Genomic DNA, 19,919 nt, shown 5'->3' on the forward strand with positions numbered 1-19,919 from the left:
ATAAAGCTTTATTTTGCTGCTGTAAGATACCGTCTCATAGTGAATCACTATGGGCAAGATCTCGCTTGTATTTTTACTGTTTAAAAAAATAAAAACCAACACCTATGATCTTCCATGGATTTTTGTCCTGCAGAATTGTTGAGAATGGACAAGAGAGAGTAGAGGTCGAAGAAGATGGCCTGTTAAAGTCTTTAACAATAAATGGTAAGGAGCAGCTGCTACCCTTGGATAACAAGTAATTCAACGCACGCATTTAACAGAAATTTTAAGTTATAACAAGCATCCTTTGCGGATTAACAGGAACATTTTTTGAAGATTTCAGACGAACTCTTTCATTGTACTATACATAATCTAAAGTATTTAAAAATCAGAGCTCGTATGTCAGACTTTTTGCATTTTAATTGCTGGGACCACATGAATAGGACCATTTTTTTGTCCTTAAAAATTGTTGTAAATTTCTGTACGCACTTTGCTTTATATTAAACATGATTTTAGGTAAACTTTTAGCTTATTTTATTGTTAGGGATATCCATTGTACACTAATATTAGCATGAATCTTGCTTTTTTGCTATTTTTTTGTTTTTAGGTGTTGATATGTGAGCCAATTAATATTTTACTGTGAAGTTAACATTTCTGAGACAAATTTAATTTCAAGCATTTAGCATTTAGTAGTGAATAATGTTAACATGTTACTGATGGTGCATTTCTGGTTTAAACAAATTAAGGATGTTTTTTTTAGTTTTTGCATGATTGCTGGCAATTTAGTTCATTTTAACAAAAATGTGTAATGTTTAATCCTAAGCTAATAAATTAAAACTATTGAGCTTAGGTATTTTGTCATTTTTGCTAAAAAGTTAAAAATGAATAAATGCTGATATTTGTGGTGCTTCTTTCTTCGGGTAATACTTTGTAGCTTTTATATGTGCCTATGTAACTTGAAGGATACTAATTATATTTTGCTTTCAGCTCTTCTTGTGAGCTTTTCCTTTGCACACATTCTTTATATAAAACTTGGATTCCGCTTAATGTCAGACACAACATTCTGAACTAACACAAATATAATTTCTTTAAATTGGGTAAACTTTAACAAACAATTTTGAAATTAATTTTTAAGACTAATAGAGGGCTTAAGTTTCATTACAGTAGTTCTCAACCTACAACCATTCGTTTACCTACTTTTTGAAGTTATAATGGCACTGAAAGAAGTGGTTTATAACCAGTACTTGCACTTTACACTGTCTCAGCCTCTCTATTGTCATATGATCAAAATTGGGGCTCTTGGCAACCGGCATGTATTTACAAGGGTTGCACGTCCCTGGGTTACATGATTGCTATTTGTGACCTTCCCAGCCAGCTTCTGACTAGCAAGGTCACTGGGGAAAGATGGATTCATTTAACAACCATGTGATTCACTTAACAACTGCAGTGATTTGATTAACAACCATGGAAAAGGTGATAAAATCAGGTGTGACTCACTGCCTTGTTTAGCAATGGAAATTCTGGTCCCAATTGTGGTTGTAAGTTGAAGACTATATTTACTGCGTTTAAATACAGTTTTAACACAGATGTCTTAAAAATAATTTTTAATAATGCAATTGAATCTGGAAAAACATTAGTTTGTGTTTCATTTTATCCAAAGCAATGGAAGACAGCAAAAGGACTTGTTTTTTCCCCCCTAAACTACATTTTGTTAAGACGGTTAGGCAACTTTATGGGGCTACTGCGATTTTGAGATACCGCCCTTCGGATTATTGCTTGCCCTTTTCTAAGGAGAGACTGACATTCTTTGAGAAGATTGACTTTCCTTTAAGAAATAAAGCGTTCACTTACAAAATAGAAAGTTTTCAGCAGGCTTATGCTATAATGAAGTCTCAGTAACAAAATATAATCGATAAAAATAATAAATACTAACATGGAAACACATTAACTACCTCCAATTTATTTCTTTCTGAAGTAAGTGAGCAACAGATTTCAGATTAAATTCTAAACTATTCATTGCCTGTTACTGAATGGTTGTTATAATTACTGAGATTTCAGTAGAAGTTTCAGATAAACTCAGAGATCAGCTTTAGCATGTTGTAACTATCGGTGCATTTAAAACATGTATACATACCACATACATGTTCCAAAATTATGCTCTAATACCTAGCAACAATTGTGTTTAAAAAGCATTGTGCTTTCAGAGGGTTATCTGAAGGCCCATTAAAGCTCAAATATACATTTGTCAATGGGATAAAATCTTTATATTAAAATTATTGGAAGTTAAGCTTCTTTGAAAGAGTTTTCCTATAATAGAATTTATCTTGGCTGGTGAGCTAGAAGAAACAAATCAGAATAAAAGTGCAATCCAAGACATTTTTCTGTTTAATTTTTAATTAAGTTTATGAAAATTGCTGAAATACACCATGAACGGGCTATTTTTGGTGAAAATGTACCTGTTTCTTAACACTCGTGTAGAACAGCTATTAAATTTTGCTATTAGGCAAAACTTACCAGGAACCAGAAGAATAACTTAACAGCTTTCATGCTACTTCATCAAAGCATAGTGTACTACACATTATATTCCCAGCAGTACCCAGCAGTTTTAATTTGGACATTTTTGCTTGACTGGTGAATTGAAATTAATCTAAAGTTCTGTGTTTCAGTTCAAATATCAGAACTTTATATTTAAAAAAATGCCAAATTATGCATCCTTCCCTCCTAATACAGTTTGACATCTTTGTTATGCAAAATTCTCCTTCCATATCATTTGAAATTTCACTCATCAGATATGGATTATTTGCAAAGCATTCACCTCCAACCCTTAAGTGAAAGCATAGCCTTTAGGGTTTTTTTTGACAAAATATCTGATCCATTCTCATTAACAAAAGTACCCTATATGTGATGTTACCTTCCAAGAACAGATATCGTCAGAATGCTGAATCCTTTCCCAGCTAATTTCTGCATTTCCACTGCATGATCATAGCATTGACAAAGCCCTGGCCTCCTGCTTGCCTGGCTTGCTTGTCTGTCCTGTTTCAAATATATTGCATGCAGGTAGTCCTCACTTAGCGACCATGATTGGTACTGGCAACTGTTGCTATGGTTGCTAAGCAGAAATTCATGGGATTGTGTGAGGCTAATTTCCTCTTTTGTTAAGTGAATCACTCGGGTCATTATGTAAAAACATCGGGTGACTGACGTACGACTTCTGCCTTCTCTACTAGCTATACTTGTTGCAAACCAGTTGCAAAGCACACAAATGGCAATCGTGATGGGGCTGCTGCAATGGTGGTAAATGCACACTGGTTGCAAAGCATCTGACCGGCAATTGTCAGTCAGTGCTCACAAAGCTATTTTTATACTAGTAACTGAACAGATGCTAAATGAGGCAGTTGGTAAGTGAGGATTATATCTATTGGCATCTAATTTGGATCTTTATTCTAACTCTTAGATACTAATCTTTCTGACATTGCAAGCGAATTTCAGATTTCTTGTTGCTTCTTTGTACAGTACAATGTATCTGGATAAGTATGTTCTTGGAATGTCAAAGAGTGTAAGTAACGCAAAGAGTTATGGCATGGGATCTTTAATTTTGAAGACATGTTTATTTGGTTCATTTGTTTGCAATTCTCACATTCTGATGAATCTGTTGCTACAACCACATGGTGAAATATAGTTCCCCAGTAGCTGTTTATAAACAAAATATTAGATCTTGCCCTTGAACACTGCTGCTATGAAAAGAATAATGAGTGGTATTATCCACAGCTTGAGTTAGTGAAGGAAGCATTGAACTGTTTGCCTTTGATGGATTTTGATCTGATTTGTGTGATAAAAGGAAGCAGTGTGCATGAGTAATAGAAATATTATATGATCTGAAGAGAATGACTAGTACATTACATCAACCAGATGTCTTTGAAGGCAGGAATACTGTCCCTTCTAGGCATAAAAATTTGCTGCAGCTGTCCTGATTATTTCTTTCATTTGTAGGTCCTCCCTTCTGCTCATTCTTCTTTTCTTCAGTTCTATCTAATTTTCAACATATGAAATCCTTGGTTGATTTCTTGAATGAAGCAAAATGTATTGCCTACCAAGCTTAATAAGAGGAAGTAGATGGTCTTTGGTTTTCTCTGATCTTGGTTGTTTCCTTGCAGATGTTTCATTACCTTACTAGGTAACATCATCCAGATTAGAAAGAAATGGATTTTGGTCTCCAGAGGAAGTAAAGTCTATTGTGGAGGGGAAGTGATAAAGGGATAACTTACTTTTTTCAATATTTTCTTAACTGTAGCTCCAGAGCTACCAGCCAAATGGGTGGGGAAACACAACACAAATCCTTCCTTTTTTACCTGCTTAATGTAAGGGACACTTCTCTTCAGTTTAACCTCTTCCACCAATATTTCCATTATAGTACTTCCTGCTCTTCCTTTTTTCTCCCAGTGACACAATTCATTGTATCAAATTCTGTAGTAAAAAGTCACTATGCATCAACAGTCTTTCATACTAGGTTGATTTTTTAAATCTGAATTTTATCCTGTCTTTATTGTTTTAGAAGTACTAACTCAAGTACTAACATATATGATTCCATCTTCCTCCTATTCTCCCCACAATAACTATTCCTGCAGATGGGTCAGGCTGAGAGAATGACTTGCCCAAAGTTACCCATCTGGCTTTCATGCCTAAAGTGGGAGTTAGTTGCATCTAATTCTATTTATATATTTGAGACAAATCACTTATTTATCTTATTAATTTCAACTGAAATTTAACTTGAATGGACTGAATCCAGTTTGTTATTTACCACTGTATTTCAAAACATGAGGATTTGGCATGATAAAGATTTATTTTGCCTTCAAACTTAGGTAAACATCAAAATATTTTATGGACAGCTACTATTGTGATTTAAGAGTAGCCCCGAATAGCTGTTATTATACATTATTATTATTATTATTATTATTATTATTATTATTATTATTATTATTATTAATAATAATATTAATATTAATATTAATATTATTATTAGCTCTACTTCAAAATAGAGCTTGCTACATTTAGTTCTGATACTCGGGGTCTGATATTCCATTGTCTACATTGTGAACAAATTGCAGTTTTTATCTTAAGTACATTTTATTAACCTGTCTTCTATCCAGTTGCTAGATTGAATGCTTTCGTTGTAACTTTGGATTGATTTCCGACAAGGTATTGCTAAATTGTTCTTGTTTTTTTTAAAAAATGTGTTTTTTGTAAAGGAAAAGTGTTCCTGCCAATTGTGTAAGAGAAAAAAAAATCATCGTTGAATATTGTTATATTCATATTTGGGCTTTTTCTATTCTGCCTGCTTAGCTATAGTTGATTTGTAATTGACAGTATTGTGTCAGTGTATTTTCAGTTACTGTGCTGCAATGTATGTCTGGAGTATTTCTGTTGGCTGACTTATTTGCAGGGTTGTGTCCTGAAACTCTTTTTTAAGTTGCTTAGCTTCAGTTTCTTCATCTGTAAAATTATTTTACTGATTTTAAAACATCTAATTGATTAATGTGTGTTTAATAAAATGTATCAGGTTATATAAGATTATCATGACAAAAGACTTTTGATTTAATATAATTTATTTATAGCATTCCCAAACAGGGGAGTACTCTATGAAATATTAATTTAGCTTTTAATTAGGGATGCTTTGGACTACTAGACCTCAGCTCCTAAAATCTGACCAATTGCTAGACTAAAGCAAAGAAACACTATGTAGAAATACTGTGCTAACATCTATTTATCTGATTTTTGCAGCTCAAGTCTGGTAGATCTAGAGGTGTTGAACTGCTGTCTTAAATAAGTATAAATACTTATTAGAATCTCTGCTGACTCCTTTGTTTGGATATCTTTTTTTCCACTTATTTATTCTCTTACTATAGCTACAATTTCAGACACGTGATTGTGGATAGCAAACAATAATAAAACAATTAAAAATTACAATGTCATACAAAAGTAAATAAGTATGGTAGCCAAAAATTATGATCAACATAATTATCAATATAGCCAGGAAACAGAGCCGTTCACACGCTTGGGATCCCAGGCCATGGCGCACAGGTCTTCAAGATCTTCAAGGAGAGGTCAGTGGAGTTGTGGTTATATTAATCTATGAAGGGATAACATTCAAGAGGGCAGAGGCTACAGCAGAGAAAGCACAAGGTGACATTCCTTGGCTGAGGGACCCATAACATTTCCAACATGCTGGACTGAATTGGAAGACATAGAAGAACCTTGTCACTGGAAGGCCCAAATACCCAAAGCCATCAGTTTTGTTTTGAGTTTAGACAAAGCCCATTGCTCCTCATCCAGGCCCTTATAGCCCCCAGACATTGGAAAAAAGACATCCACAACATTGCTCAGATGGCCTAGGATGGATATACAAAGCTGGATATCAGCAGCATATTAATGACCTCTCTGTTCAAATTGTTAGATCAACTAGTGGCCTCATGTTGATGTTAAATAGGAAAGAAGAGGGAACTGATCCTTGGAACACCCAACAAAATAGGAGCCACAGGCTAAGTGTCTGCCTTGAAGAAAAAGGAGAATCAGTGCAATATATTGCTGCCCACCCCCAGCTCCTGAATTCTGTCCAGAAGAATACTGTGATTGATGGTGTTGCTGATGGGTCTCAGTCTTGTAACCTGGCCTGAACCCTGAGTCAGAGGGAACCAGATAATATCCTACATTCTTAAGCCTACACCACAAGAATTTTGATTAATTTGTTTTCATATCATACTTAAGTGGTTTTTGCAATTTTCAAGAGAATTTTACCATATGAAATGGAGAATTGCTCTCTGAAGGAGAACTAGCACAAGCTCATTTCTTGTTCATTCCTTGGATCCTAGCCACTGCTTTCTGGACACATTCTTTTTAAGCACAAAAAGTTATTTAATTATTCTGAAATTTAGCATACCAAGCCTCTAGGAAAAATATACATATTAATGTGACGGAAAAATAATGAATATTTGGTGATGGCCGATCAAGATAAATAATTTCACTCTTCATTTAGTATTCACAAAATACTAGGCCTTGTACTAACCAATTTGGAATTACTAGTAATTTTGAATATTCTCACCTTGGAATAATTCTTAAATCTTCATCAGCAAAGACACTACTTTAATCAAGTGTGTGTGGTGTATAATTTTATTTTGCAATACTTCACTATATTAGGCTCCAGCTCCTTTTGTTAGCTTTGCCTTCCATTGAAAAGGCTACTGCATTCAGTGGTCATTTTGGTGAATTTAGTTATATTAGTGTTTACTGAGCAGCAATAGGTACTAGTATTAACTCTCACTGACAAGACAAGGCTTAAAAGTTGCTTTTGTTGACTTAAAAATGGGGTTTGAATTAATCCTTTGGGCTGCCATGAAGAATTGCGAGTCAAATTGCTGGGCAGCCTATTATTGTGTTTCATAAGACCTGACTTGAATTATGTGACACACTTTAGGATAATTCTCAGCATGGTTTATATAGGTCAATCTCAAATCCTTCTTATCTGTGTTCCTGACATAATTCTTTTGGCTGCTATGGATTAGCAAGAAAATATATTCACCTGGTTTCTTCACTTGCTCTTATTTAGAAAGAATTCCGACATGCTTGTAGTCATTTTCCAATTCATAAACATTTGTATTATTTTTCTTCCTCGGTTGACTAGTGACTTTAATTTTGAAGCATAAGAGTGGGATTTAGGTAAGAGGAAATAGCCATAGAAATAATAGAAATATGATTTCCATAGATATCAGGTCAAATTCAAATTTATCTGAATGTAGACTGCAATTAGAGAATAATGAACATACCATAAAAATGGAGTCATAAATAATGTTGAGAAATAAAAGATTACTCAAATTGGAAGGTCATGACCTCCAAGCAGGTTGGCATGCCTTCCTTTGGTATGAAAAAGGCTCTGCACACAAATATTTCAATAGACACTGCATCAGACAGTCCCTGTTATTAATATGGAACAAAATTAAACACGACCACTATACCAAAACACCCATTTGGCTATCTACGATGGAAGCATACATACACCCAAATTTAATTAATATGGAAAATATAGTTACATATAAAGAGTTATTGAACAGACAGGGGGAGATTAAAACTAGATTAGAATTGACATCACAAGGGGTACAAGTAGAATGGTGGTCCTGTTTACAGATACAATCAAGGTTTGCACAGGATAGGAAGAAGGAAGGTTGATCAAAATGTTGTATAGATTTTTGTTGGAACATAAACTAGAGGAACATGTCAAAGCAACTATGGTCGCCTGGGAAAAATTTTGGGTTATAATGTGGAATTGGCTAAGTGGGAAAAACTTTGGATACTTAATCAGAAACTTACAATGGCTACGGCGTATAAAGAAAATATTTATTAAGATGTTCTACAGATGGCATCTCCCCCCCCCCCCAGCTCTCCAAAATGTTTAAAAATCTGGCCCCAAATTGTTGGAAGTGTAAAAAAACACCAGGCACTTTTTATCATAAGTGGTGGACATGCAATGAGGCAAAAAAGTATTTGAAAATGATTCAATCGTGGTTAGAACAAATGGTGGGAGACCAAATTTTGTTTAAACCAGAAATTTTTCTCCTAGGTATAATATCGGAGGGGTTTAAGAAAGATACACTTTATCTAATTATACATGTACTAACTGCAGTGTGCATAACCTATGCACAATATTGGAAAAAAGAAAATACACCATCAGAGCTAGATATAATCAGAAAAGTGTTGGCTTGTGCGGAAGCAGATAGGCTCACTCTTGAACTTAAAAATAAAGGGAAATCAGAATATTTTGAAGTCTGGAATAGATTTTATGACTGGTATAAGACAAGGTGACAAGACTGAAACAAACTGTATATATTGTGATTGGATAGAAGGATAAACAATGTATTAAGTAGGCTAATAGTTAATGGTTAAGACTAGTTGTATATAGTGTGAATGTATGGTCACTTCGACTTTTCCCCATAAGTCATTGTAGTTAGATGCACAAATATTGCCTTCCCAAGTAACATACTTTCCCATTGGGTGGGTCTTTCAGATAGAGTGATGGATTAAATTTCTGACATGTGTATATAAACGAAGCAGTATAATATTGTATCTGGGCTTGGATACATATCAAAGTTTATTGTGGATGTGTTGGTAAAAATTCCCTAAATTATTGCTGTCTCACACTTCAAGTTTAGGCCTGTTGATGCCAGTCACCGAAAATTAGAATTTGGAATAATATTGTGCTGTGCCTGTAATAGTGGGTGATGTTAGTTAGTTGATGCTAAATAGATCCCACAATAACAAGGAAAAGACAACTTTCCTTCCCTTGGTTTGCTCTTTGATCTGGAATAAGAGACATACAGCCCTGAGAAAGAAGAGGGAAATGTTGACAATATGGATGGCACAGTCCATTAAGTATAACATTTATGTTGTAGGATAGGGCTTTCTATTAGTAATGCTAATTATGCCTTGGGTTCTTATTTGTCTTTAAAAAAAATGTTTTTTTAAAAAAAATACCTTAAGCTTTGCCTGGCATATGATAGTTCATGGTTGTTTCAGGGTAGTCCAGATAAAATTCTGCAGACAACAGACAAAACACTTTATTTCTGTTTGAAATGAAATGTTCTGTAGATGTAGAAGTACTATCATGAGGAATGGACTTTGTGTGTTTTCATGTTTCTGGAACAAGAAAATGTTTTTAAAAAGATTCATTGCATTTGATCGGGTGAATAGCTTTTGTTTGTTCTCATGTTTTGAATTCCAAAAGAACTATCCTACTCCACTCCTTCTAATTTTACTCCCAGATCTGTGCAGGACCTCTGTTTAATATGACTACAGTTAAATTGGGACTATACCAATCAAAAATAGTTTGTGTCCAACTCTTAATTCCACTGATAGTCTTTTGGTAATAGGGTATGGAACTTACATGCTAGATACTTAGGTATCACTGATTCAGAATGTTGATCAAGCTTAGCAGAAAAATGTAGTAAGGTTGTTCAGTTTGCATTTGTAGCTATTGAATTCTGGAATGGAAAACAACAGAGTTGCTGCTCCTTGGAGAAAAGCTAGAGAAACCAGCCCTTGTTATTTTCAGCTGCATTTAGCCACATGTCCATGTACATTATAATTGCATTGATTTTCTATGCAACTTTCCTTCATTTGTATACATTATATACATTATTTATAGACATTATGTAACATTCTGTTACATAATTCATTTTCTAAAATCTAGGACTAAAATTTCCTGACAGGGAAAGGACAGACTGTGCTTTGAACCCAGCTGAGTAGAAGCAACTGTTTTGAGATGAAACGAGAAAGTTTTTAAATGGGATACAAGACCTCTTTTTACAGAATTGAGCAGGTATTGAAGATATTGGAAGAGATTAACTCACCTCTTCAGATTGCTTTGTCACTGAAACAAGGTGTTTAAGGAATCCTGTGCAATTCTGGAACATAATATTTGTTGGGAAATTGTCAGATAAGATGGAAGGAGGGATTAAATGAGGGCTTAGCTTAGAGACTTTGAGTAGCTGTAAACCTGGGCCTCCCCCAAGATATGGCCATTCTCAGGGGAAAGCAAGCAATTGAGTGGGCCGTGAGGGTTTGCAATTGGGCAGTGGAAATAGCTGGTGTGCGTCCATGCATGCACATGCATCCTCACTTGCACAAGCAGTGAGCAAGAATGTGCGCACATTCAATTTGTGTGAGTGGCAGATGTGTCTGCACGCCGCTTGCAAAAATGCAGTTGGGGAATTCTGATATAGATGATAGACATTAAAGTTACTCATTTGTAGCTCTGTTTGCTTCTGTCTGACATTAGTCTTGCTTAAAACTATTCTAGGTCTTGATGACTATGTGGCCTACATGTGTCATCTACCGCTAATTTTGTCTTTTCCCTTAGAATTACTTTCTTACTCATTCCTGAAAAAGTACAGCTGAATGTACAATAAATGGATGGTCCCAAGTAGGACAGAACAGTAGGTTTTCTGGCCTCTCTAGATAAGATTAATAGACTAGTCTTGCAAGTTGCACAAGTTATGAAGAAATGAGTTTGGCGTTCTTAACTGTTTTTCCTGATCCTGCAGACTGTTTCAAGGGTGAGAGAGAGAGATACTGAGAACAGATGGTACAAGCTTAGGCTTGATCAGCTGGTATCTGGGTTCAGTAAAAATAAGGATTTTCAGACGATATGACATCTGCAGTCTGTACAGTGTCTGTCTGATCAAGGAAGAGTTCTACATTCACTGGAGAGATAATTTGTTTTTCTCAAATTATGAAAGCTCCCTGAAGAATATTGCTTCTTCCAGAGGAAACAAAATTACTAAGCTGTGCAAGCCTCACAGCCTTCTGTGGTTTGGGAAGGTGTGAGAAACACCAGGATGCTTCTTAGTGAGGGTTTTGTATGAAACCCTGGGGCAAGCATTCACTTAAAGGTTTGGAGCAATAATTAGGAATATAAAGGCAATTCAGCTATTCATGTAGGATGGCTGAAAATAATTGGGACTGAAAATAATTGGGACTGAAAAGCATCTCAAAGTAACTTACTTGAAAACTGATGACTAAATAAATATGGCTGGGAAAAAAATTAAAACATTAGTTTATTTGCTCCTGTGATAAAAAATCAAAGGCTTACACCAGGGGTGTCAAACTCAAGGCCCGGGGGCTGGATCCGACCCACAGGGTGCTTAGAATCTAGCCCGGGGGCCTCTCTGGAAAAGGAATGGCCCGTGGTGCCTCTGCCAGCAAAAACAGAGCTGAGAAGGACTGTATTGGCTCTCCAGAGCTCCCCTTTTGCTGGCAGAGGGTTGCAGGAGGGCATCACAGCCAAAAACAGAGCTCGGGAGCCTGTTTTCTCTGGCAGAGCACTCGGGTTACCACAGGCACCCCCAACATGAGTGACATCAAGCTGGCCATGCTCACTCTGCCCCACCAAAGTCAAACACAACCCTGATGCGTCCCTCAATGAAATTGAGTTTGTTACCCTAGTGCTTACATAGTCTGTATCATATCGTACTTGTTTGTTCCTGTAGAGCAGGGGTGGGAAACCATGGCCCTTCCATGACTTGTGGACCTCAACTCCCAGAATTCCTGAAACACAAGTCATAAAAGGGCCATGCTTCCCAACCCCTGCTGTAGAGCACGGCAAGAGTCAGTTTGGTTTAGTGCTTAGGACATCAGGCTAATAACTGGGAGACCTTGAGTTCTAGTCCCACCTTATGCACAAAGCCAGCTGGGAATCCTTGGGCCAGTCACTGTCTCGGCTTTAGGAAAGAGGCAATGGCAACCACATTTGAAAAATGCTGCCAAGAAAACGGCAGAGGCTTGTTCAGACAGCTTCTGAGAATTAGACACAATTGAGCAGAAGAAGAAAAACTTAAAGTATGGCAAATTTAACTATTTCTTTTACATATTGCTTTTGTAAGACAGGTGAAATATATGAATCATTTTATAGCGATATAGATTGCTGAGAACCACCATAGCAAATACTAAACAATTCAGAAATATATTATAGCTTGTTAAAATTGTTCTTTACCCAAATTATGATACTATAAAAACATGTAATGTCAGATGAAAAATCACATTTCCGTTGGTTGTGACGAATGCTCTATTGTGCACACCCAACCTTCCTTTTCAATTAAAGTTAGGAAAAAAGAAGTCACATTTGAAGCTGTACCATTCTCCAAGGCACCTGAAGGTAGACCAAGAAGCAAGGGGTATAAACTAATCAAGGAAAAAGCAACTTAGAACTGAGGAGAAATTTCCTGACAGTTAGAACAATTAATCAGAGGAACAGAAGTTGTGAATCCCCAACACTGGAAGTCTTTAAGAAGATGTTGGATAGCCATTTGTCTGAAACGGTATAGGGTTTCCTGCCTAGGCAGGGGGTTGGACTAGAAGACCTCCAAGGTCCCTTCCAACTCTGGTATTGTATTTGTATTTGTATTATTTGTATTGTATTGTATTGTATATTCTGAGAGTCAAGCCATCATGAAGTTGCTAAAGTTGAGAAACACTTATCTATAAGAATGCTTTCAAACTTTAAAATAATGCTTTTAAAATTAGGAGTGTTCCTGGCATTTAACATTCTTCAGTGGTGTTTGTATTCTCTCAATGCAGAAACAGATGTTGGTGTAGCCTTCCCTTTCCCCTTTCTCTACTTGAAGCTGAAAAAGAGCAATCAGAGTCATGCCCAGAATTTTCCAATAATGTTTTATTTTCTCTGCCAAGATTATCATAATGAGAGGTCAGTATTGATCAATATTCTGTCTCATCCTGAAAAATGTTCTTCACTTTAGGAATTTGTTTACTGTGACCATGCGTTTGTGTTAAGTACTTACTTACTTACTTACTTCCTCCCCCCCTCCCCCCCTACTCACTCACTCACTCACTCACTCACTCACTCACTCACTCACTCACTCACTCACTCACTCACTCACTCTATGTGTATTTTCCAGAGTATGAAACTATATTATGTTGATTTTAAGTTTGTGGTTCTATAATCTAAGTAACTTTGAATTTGCATGTTGCCTAGTAAGCAGCTGCAGTTGGATATTCCAGATTAATGTAACATTCACCTTTAAGCATCAGAACTGGTTTATCTGCTGGAAAATGCTAATTTATTTATAATACCTGAAAGCAAAGATATGACTCAGTGCAAAGTTTCTCAAGTGAGGGCATTTGTAAGGCTACCACATTACTGGTGGCGATCTTGCCACATTTCAAAATGTTTCCTCTAGTTGATCATTTATTAGTTGTGTTATCCCACTAATGCATAGTTCTGTAGTCCTGACATTATGAAAATAATAATGGAAGGAAGGAAGGAAGGAAGACTTGTTCCAGTTTTCAAGAGGAATTAAACTAATGGAAATCAAACTGATCATAGTACAGAATTATTAACTTATTAAATTATTAACCATATTAACACCAAAGGTATTCTGTTATATAAACATTTTGATTTACCTCGACATAACATTGATGTACACACACATACACACACACACAGACACACTTTTCCCACCAGATAATAAAAATTCAGAAAATGAGTAAGAAATAGGAAACAAAATCAGTTAAAGCAAAGACATAAGGTATATTTCTTTTCCTTTAATTCTTACATTGCCTTTGATAACCATCATGGCATTGAGGCTTTCGTACAATGCTTTTAGTCAGAAAATGTGTAGACTTAATACATTTCATTATTTTTTTAAAGAAAAATACTTTCAAACAGAGAAGATCAAATGGATAAATACCTTTTAAATTTTGTTTATTCTAATGAAAAGCAGAAGTATTATCATAACCTCTTACACACAGACTTTCAGAATAGGAATGTTAGATAAGCCCTCCTTCCTTTTTTGAGATCCAATTTAGCATGCAGGATTTTAATTTATAAAGCATTATAAAAACTTGCTCAACTTCATGTTGTGCATCAGTTACACCCTTTACTGGAAAGGGAGGCTCTTTGCTTTGTCACTCATACCCTGGTCATCTCTTTAAGAGTATTGCAGTGCGATCTGCAATCCTTGAAAAATATCTGGAAGCTTCAGCTGGTACAAAATTTGGCTGTGTGAGCAAAGAATGGTGTATGTTACATCTTTCCTGTGCAAGCTGCATCAGTTTGCTTTTGATCCTATTCAAGGTGTTGATTGTGAACTTCAAAGCCCCCCATGGCATGGGATCAAGTTACAATAGAGCTGCCTGAACCCCATCACATCAGCCTGTCCCACCTGGTCTTCAAGGCTTTTGCTCCATTGTGTAGAACACCCCCCTCCCCACCACTCATTTCCCAAGTGAGCCAGGCCTCTACTGGCCTTCTGGAGAAGCCTTGCTTAGCGCTCACAGATGAGCATGCAGCATGGGCCTGGTTAGCACCATTAGCAAACAAGCAAACAGACAAATCAATAAATATATTGAGTAACTGATATGGCTTATCTCTCTGTTTTAACTTGTTTTATGTTCTATTTTCTGTTCTGCTGAAAACACCTATACGCAACATGCAGAAAAGTCTCCGCAATAAAACATGCAATCGCAGTACATTGTTTTTTATTTTTTCATTTAACCCTTTAATATATTTTTAGAATGATTTAAAACTATTTTAAAAACCCTATAGAAATGAGACATTTTAAGTACTTTTGACACAAGCAGGTTAACCAGTTGGCAGTAGAGAGAAGAAAAACAGCTTTCGTATACAATGTTCACATCAGGAAAACCTGGATGAAGAACCTACAATTTGTAATTAGTGTCAATTTCAATAAACATGATTATCTGTACAGATAGTTCTCAGCTTGTGACCGATTGCTTAGTGCAGTGATGGCTAACCTTTTTCATACCCGCTTACCAGCCTACTTGCTGGAAAAGGCACGCAAAACCATTCTGCAAGGAAAGCATGGTCTCGCTGGGCTTCGTGTGGGCAAAAGCATCAAAACCCTGAAAAGCAGCGTTTCATTGTGCATGCGCGCAGCGGCACCCAAATTTCTGGTTTCCGGCATCAGTGCAGGCTTGATAAAAGACTGGCTGTCACGCATGTAATGGAAACCCAGAAGTTCGGATGCCAGTTCGTGCATGCGCACCAGAACACTGCTCTTTTGGATTTCGGTGCTCCTGCACAGACACAAAGACCAGCTGGCCAGCACGCATGTGTGCACAGGAATGTGGAAAAGCCAGCGTGTGGGATGGCTCTGCATGCTGCTTGTAGCACACATGCCATAGGTTCGCCACCACGTATTTAGTGACTTGTTGACGTTACAACCAATGGAAAAAAGGAGACTTACAACCCAGATTCAAAGTTTTGTTGGTGAGGCCCCCTCTACAGCCACCTTTATGGCTGCTTACAGCATCCCATAGTCATGACACTACAACTTTTTTTTTTTTTACAATGGTTTTGCTGAAAACGGGCACTTCCCGTTTTCAACCAAACTGCACCTATAGCGAAACATTGGTTTACTTAGCAACTGGCCCCTGGAATCCTGTTTCAGGCTCCCTGAGCACTTGTAAATAATTAGTTCAAATTGGATGTGTGAACTTTGACTTCAAGATGCAAAGATAAGGGCAGTAGATGGGTGCCAGGTTTTCCATTCCCACTGTTCATAACCCTGGAAGCCTAAATAATTATTTTGAAATGGACTGAATCCACTTGGTCCCAACCTTTGATGACACCTTTTTGTATCATTCTGCACCTCACTAAAGTTTTGGGTGTCATAGGCTGGAAAATTAAAGAAACTCTGTATATGTTGCCACTAAAGGGTGCTTTGTCATCCATCTACTTAATTCCAGAAGTAACAATATACATGGTGAAACCAACCAAAGACCCTTAAGTTTATTTAATGACTTTATTTTTGACTTACTAGTGATTTTTGCATTAAAATAAGCTTCCGCTTTGCAGTCCTTGCAAAATGAAGTAGTCTCAATAAAGTGCTCTTTACTTTTTAAATTGAGACTCCCAGTGCATGGGTTCTACATATGATTCCTGACATGTCATGTTGATTAATATTAAATAAATAATTTTTTTTTAAAGATAAGTGATGTGCCTTTGGAGGCCTAGAAGTGTTACAATTATCACATGCCATATTTTTCAGAGTATAAGACGCACTTTTCTCCCTCAAAAAAGAGGCTAAAATCTGGGTGCGTCTTATGCACTGAATACAGCATTTTTTGCCTCCTGAAACCCCGCCCCTACACCAAAATGGCCGTGCGTAGCCTTTAGGAGCCTTGGAGAGTGTTCCTGGGGGCTGGGGAGAGCAGAAATGAGCGGGCTGTTTTTTGTTCAGTTTTGCCCTCCCATCCCCCAGGAGCACTCTATAAGCCTCTTTTAATTTTTAATTTTTTAATTTGCCTCTTCAAAATCTTGGTGCATCTTATACTCCGAAAAATATAGTAATTTTACATAAGCTCATCGATAAAATACCATCTTTTCTGGGGAATTGTCATGATCTGCACAATAGTAGTGGGCCCCTTAAAGCTAGATATAGGTAGCCATGTTTCTTAACAATTCCTATTGGGCCCGTATTACAAAACATCAGCTGAGAGGATAAGTGCTGATGGAAGGAATCAAATTCATGAACACATATTCCAGCAGTTTTTTGAAGCAGATTACTTTCTACTAAATACTAAAATAGGTTTTAGTATTCCTCACATATAAGTTATGTTGAGCATTTTCCAACAGACCTTCACTATGGGAATCCAGGAATATAGGCTAGGATAATATTATTGGCAAAATAGATGCAATCACATTCTAATTGATCTTAGTTGCGATACTGCACTGTCATCATTTTAGGGATAGTTGTTGAATTGGAAACATCTGTTTTTCTGCATGGCAGTTGCTTAACAATCCAATTGCATCTCTGTAAACTATTAGAATCCTCTCTTACTGTTAACTGCATTCACTCATAATACTGAGCCATAAATTCTCCCATTAGTTTAGAATGATGTGTGAAATGGTGTACATCAAGGTGACAGTCTCCTACTGCATAGCCCTCTCACTATAACAGGCGGGTAAAACTCAAAGCCCGGGGCCCGGATTTGGCCGCGGAGTGCTAGATCTGGCCTGCGGGGCTATCCTGGGAATAATGAAGGACCGGCCTGCGGTGTCTCTACCAGCAAAGATGGAACTCGCGAGGACCGCAAGCAGCCCTCCCGAGCTCTGTTTTCACTGGCAGAGGGTTGCAGGAGACCATCGTAGTTGAAAACAGACCTTGCGATGGTCCATTTTCATTGGCAGAGGGCTCAGGCCACCACAAGCACCCCACACACAAGGGATGTTGAACTGGGCATGTCCATCCTGGCTCCCCAAGGTCAAACACAACCCTAATGTTGCTCTCAATGAAATCAAGTTTGACACTCCTGTTCTATAAAGTATTTTTTTTAAAGGCAACTGGACTTTTAGGCTTTTCTTTGAAGACTTTCTGCTTCTTATCCAAGAAATTTCTTCAGCTACTACTTTAGCTTCTAAGAACCTGAAAAAGGTTCTTGGCTAAGAAGCAAAATGTCTTCAAAGAAAACCAGAAAGTTCAATTGCCTCTTGAAAAAACACCTTTGCGACAACCATGACTTGGATGACTGAGAATCTCTATAGACCTCTCTCTCTAAGTACTAATAATGTATATTATAGCTCAGTACAGGCAGTCCTCAACATATAACCACAACTGGGATCAGAAGTAATGTTGCTAAGCAGTGCAGTAATTATGAGCTGTGTCCAATTTTACGATCTTTTGCCCATGGCCATTAAGCAAATCACATGGTCATTAAGCAAATCCAGATTCTATTGACGGACTAGCTCTGGTCTAGAATGAAGTGGTTAGGCTAATTTTTCCTTCAAAATGTGTGTGAATATTAGCTGGGCTTAGTGGTTAGGCTGTTGGTTTATTTGGTTGCAAACGTTTTGTCACCATTTGAGGAGATGACACCAGTGCATTTGGAGTTGTGTCTTTTGGCACAACTCAATGCACTGACGACGTCACCACGAATGGTGACGTAACGTTTGTAACCCAATTGTTAATTTTTCATTTGTTTGACTCTAGCCTAAATTTATCAGGTTAGCCCTAAGTGTGGTCCTGTCTTGGCACCGAGGGATCTATTATTAGATCCTGACATAATGAAAATTTATGGAAATGAGCCTATTCCTCCTTTTGGTGGAAGGAATCTCCAGGGCTGACCATTTTTATGTATGTCTTATTTCTGCAGCATATTTGTGACAGTGGGAGACAAGGAATGATTGTTCTGTTCCTCAGGACTGAGCATTTTTAGTATAGTAGAGATTTTTTTAAAAAATGGATGAGAATCCATCTCATCTATCCATTCCTACCAAGGACTTTCCTTGTCCGCTAGGTCAGTAATGACTAACCTTTTTGTAAATTTGTGCCAAAACAGTGCGCACGCTATTGTGTACACATGCATACCCATGCCCACACCCATAATTCAATAATAATTGGGGGAGGCTTTCCTGAAGCTTGGGGAGGGCGAAAAATGGGTCCATTGGCCCAACCAGAAGTTCAGAAACAATCCGTTTCCGGCTTCTGGAGGATCTCTGGTGGAGGCCGTTTTTTGTCCTATCCAGTCTTCAAGAAAGCCTCCACAGCCTGGGGAGGGAGAAAAACGGGCTCAACGGCCCTCTGGAAGGTCAAAAATCAGCTGGCTGGTGCATACATGCACATCAGAGCTGACCGTGTGTCGGTAAATATGGCTCCGCGGGCCACCTGTGGCACATGTGCCATAGGTTCGCCATCCAGGCACTAGGTCATTCATCCCTTTGACAGATATCAGCTCACTTTAGTGGGACGCAGTTGACATAATGTGGGAATTAATATTCTTATGGTACTGCAAGGATTTACTGATTCTGTCTGGCTACAAAGTAGGGCAGTGGCGTGAAAATGCATTAATCCTTTACAATTGCAAGCACTGTGTTTGCTTTGCTTTGTGTTGGTACAATCATTTTACCATGTGATGAGAACTGAACATGCTGAAATGAAACTTCTTCTGACAGTGCAGACCTTTGGGAGGCTGTATATCTTGCTAAGGTCTTTCATTACTCCAGCAGTGCTTTTGTTTGGCAAACTATTAAGCATTCTTCAACTGTTAAGCATTTAGCTTGGTTTCAAAATAGTTTGTCTGAGGTTTAGGCTTGCCAGATCAAATCTTCCAAAAATAGGAGCCTCTAGCAGAGGGCTGCAACAGGCTGTCAAGGTTTTTGCTTCATGGAGTTAAGCTACCAAATAGTCTGTTTATTACAGACTAACTCTGATTCTCTAACTCCTTCATAGGAAGTTTATGGATTCCTCCTCCATGATTAAGCTAAGCTTGGAAACATTTATTTTTGGAAGAACTGTTTAGGTCCCTATTTGCTAACGGGAGGAAAAAATATCTCACGGAATTAATTTCAAAATATTGCACACAGTTGTAAAAATATTACGAGCTGGTTTGAAAATGAAAGAAAGAAGAACATAGTTATT

At 37.3% G+C, this 19,919-nt stretch overlaps 1 protein-coding gene across 4 annotated transcripts in view; it reads left to right on the plus strand.

The window, feature by feature from the left end:
• DNAJB6 (DnaJ heat shock protein family (Hsp40) member B6) overlaps window positions 1–19,919 on the plus strand; it is a 61,337-nt gene that overhangs the window by 22,520 nt on the left and 18,898 nt on the right. For all 4 annotated transcript variants that reach the window (XM_087712492.1, XM_087712490.1, XM_087712491.1 and 1 more), the window contains exon 8: window positions 134–204. In XM_087712492.1, the coding sequence (XP_087568618.1) occupies window positions 134–204 (71 nt within the window). The remainder of the gene's footprint in view (window positions 1–133; window positions 205–19,919) is intronic.

This window comes from Thamnophis sirtalis, unplaced genomic scaffold (genome assembly GCF_051295495.1).
Source record: "Thamnophis sirtalis isolate CommonGarterSnake01/CBP01778 unplaced genomic scaffold, rThaSir2_p1.2 scaffold_4, whole genome shotgun sequence".
NCBI lineage: Eukaryota > Metazoa > Chordata > Lepidosauria > Squamata > Natricidae > Thamnophis > Thamnophis sirtalis.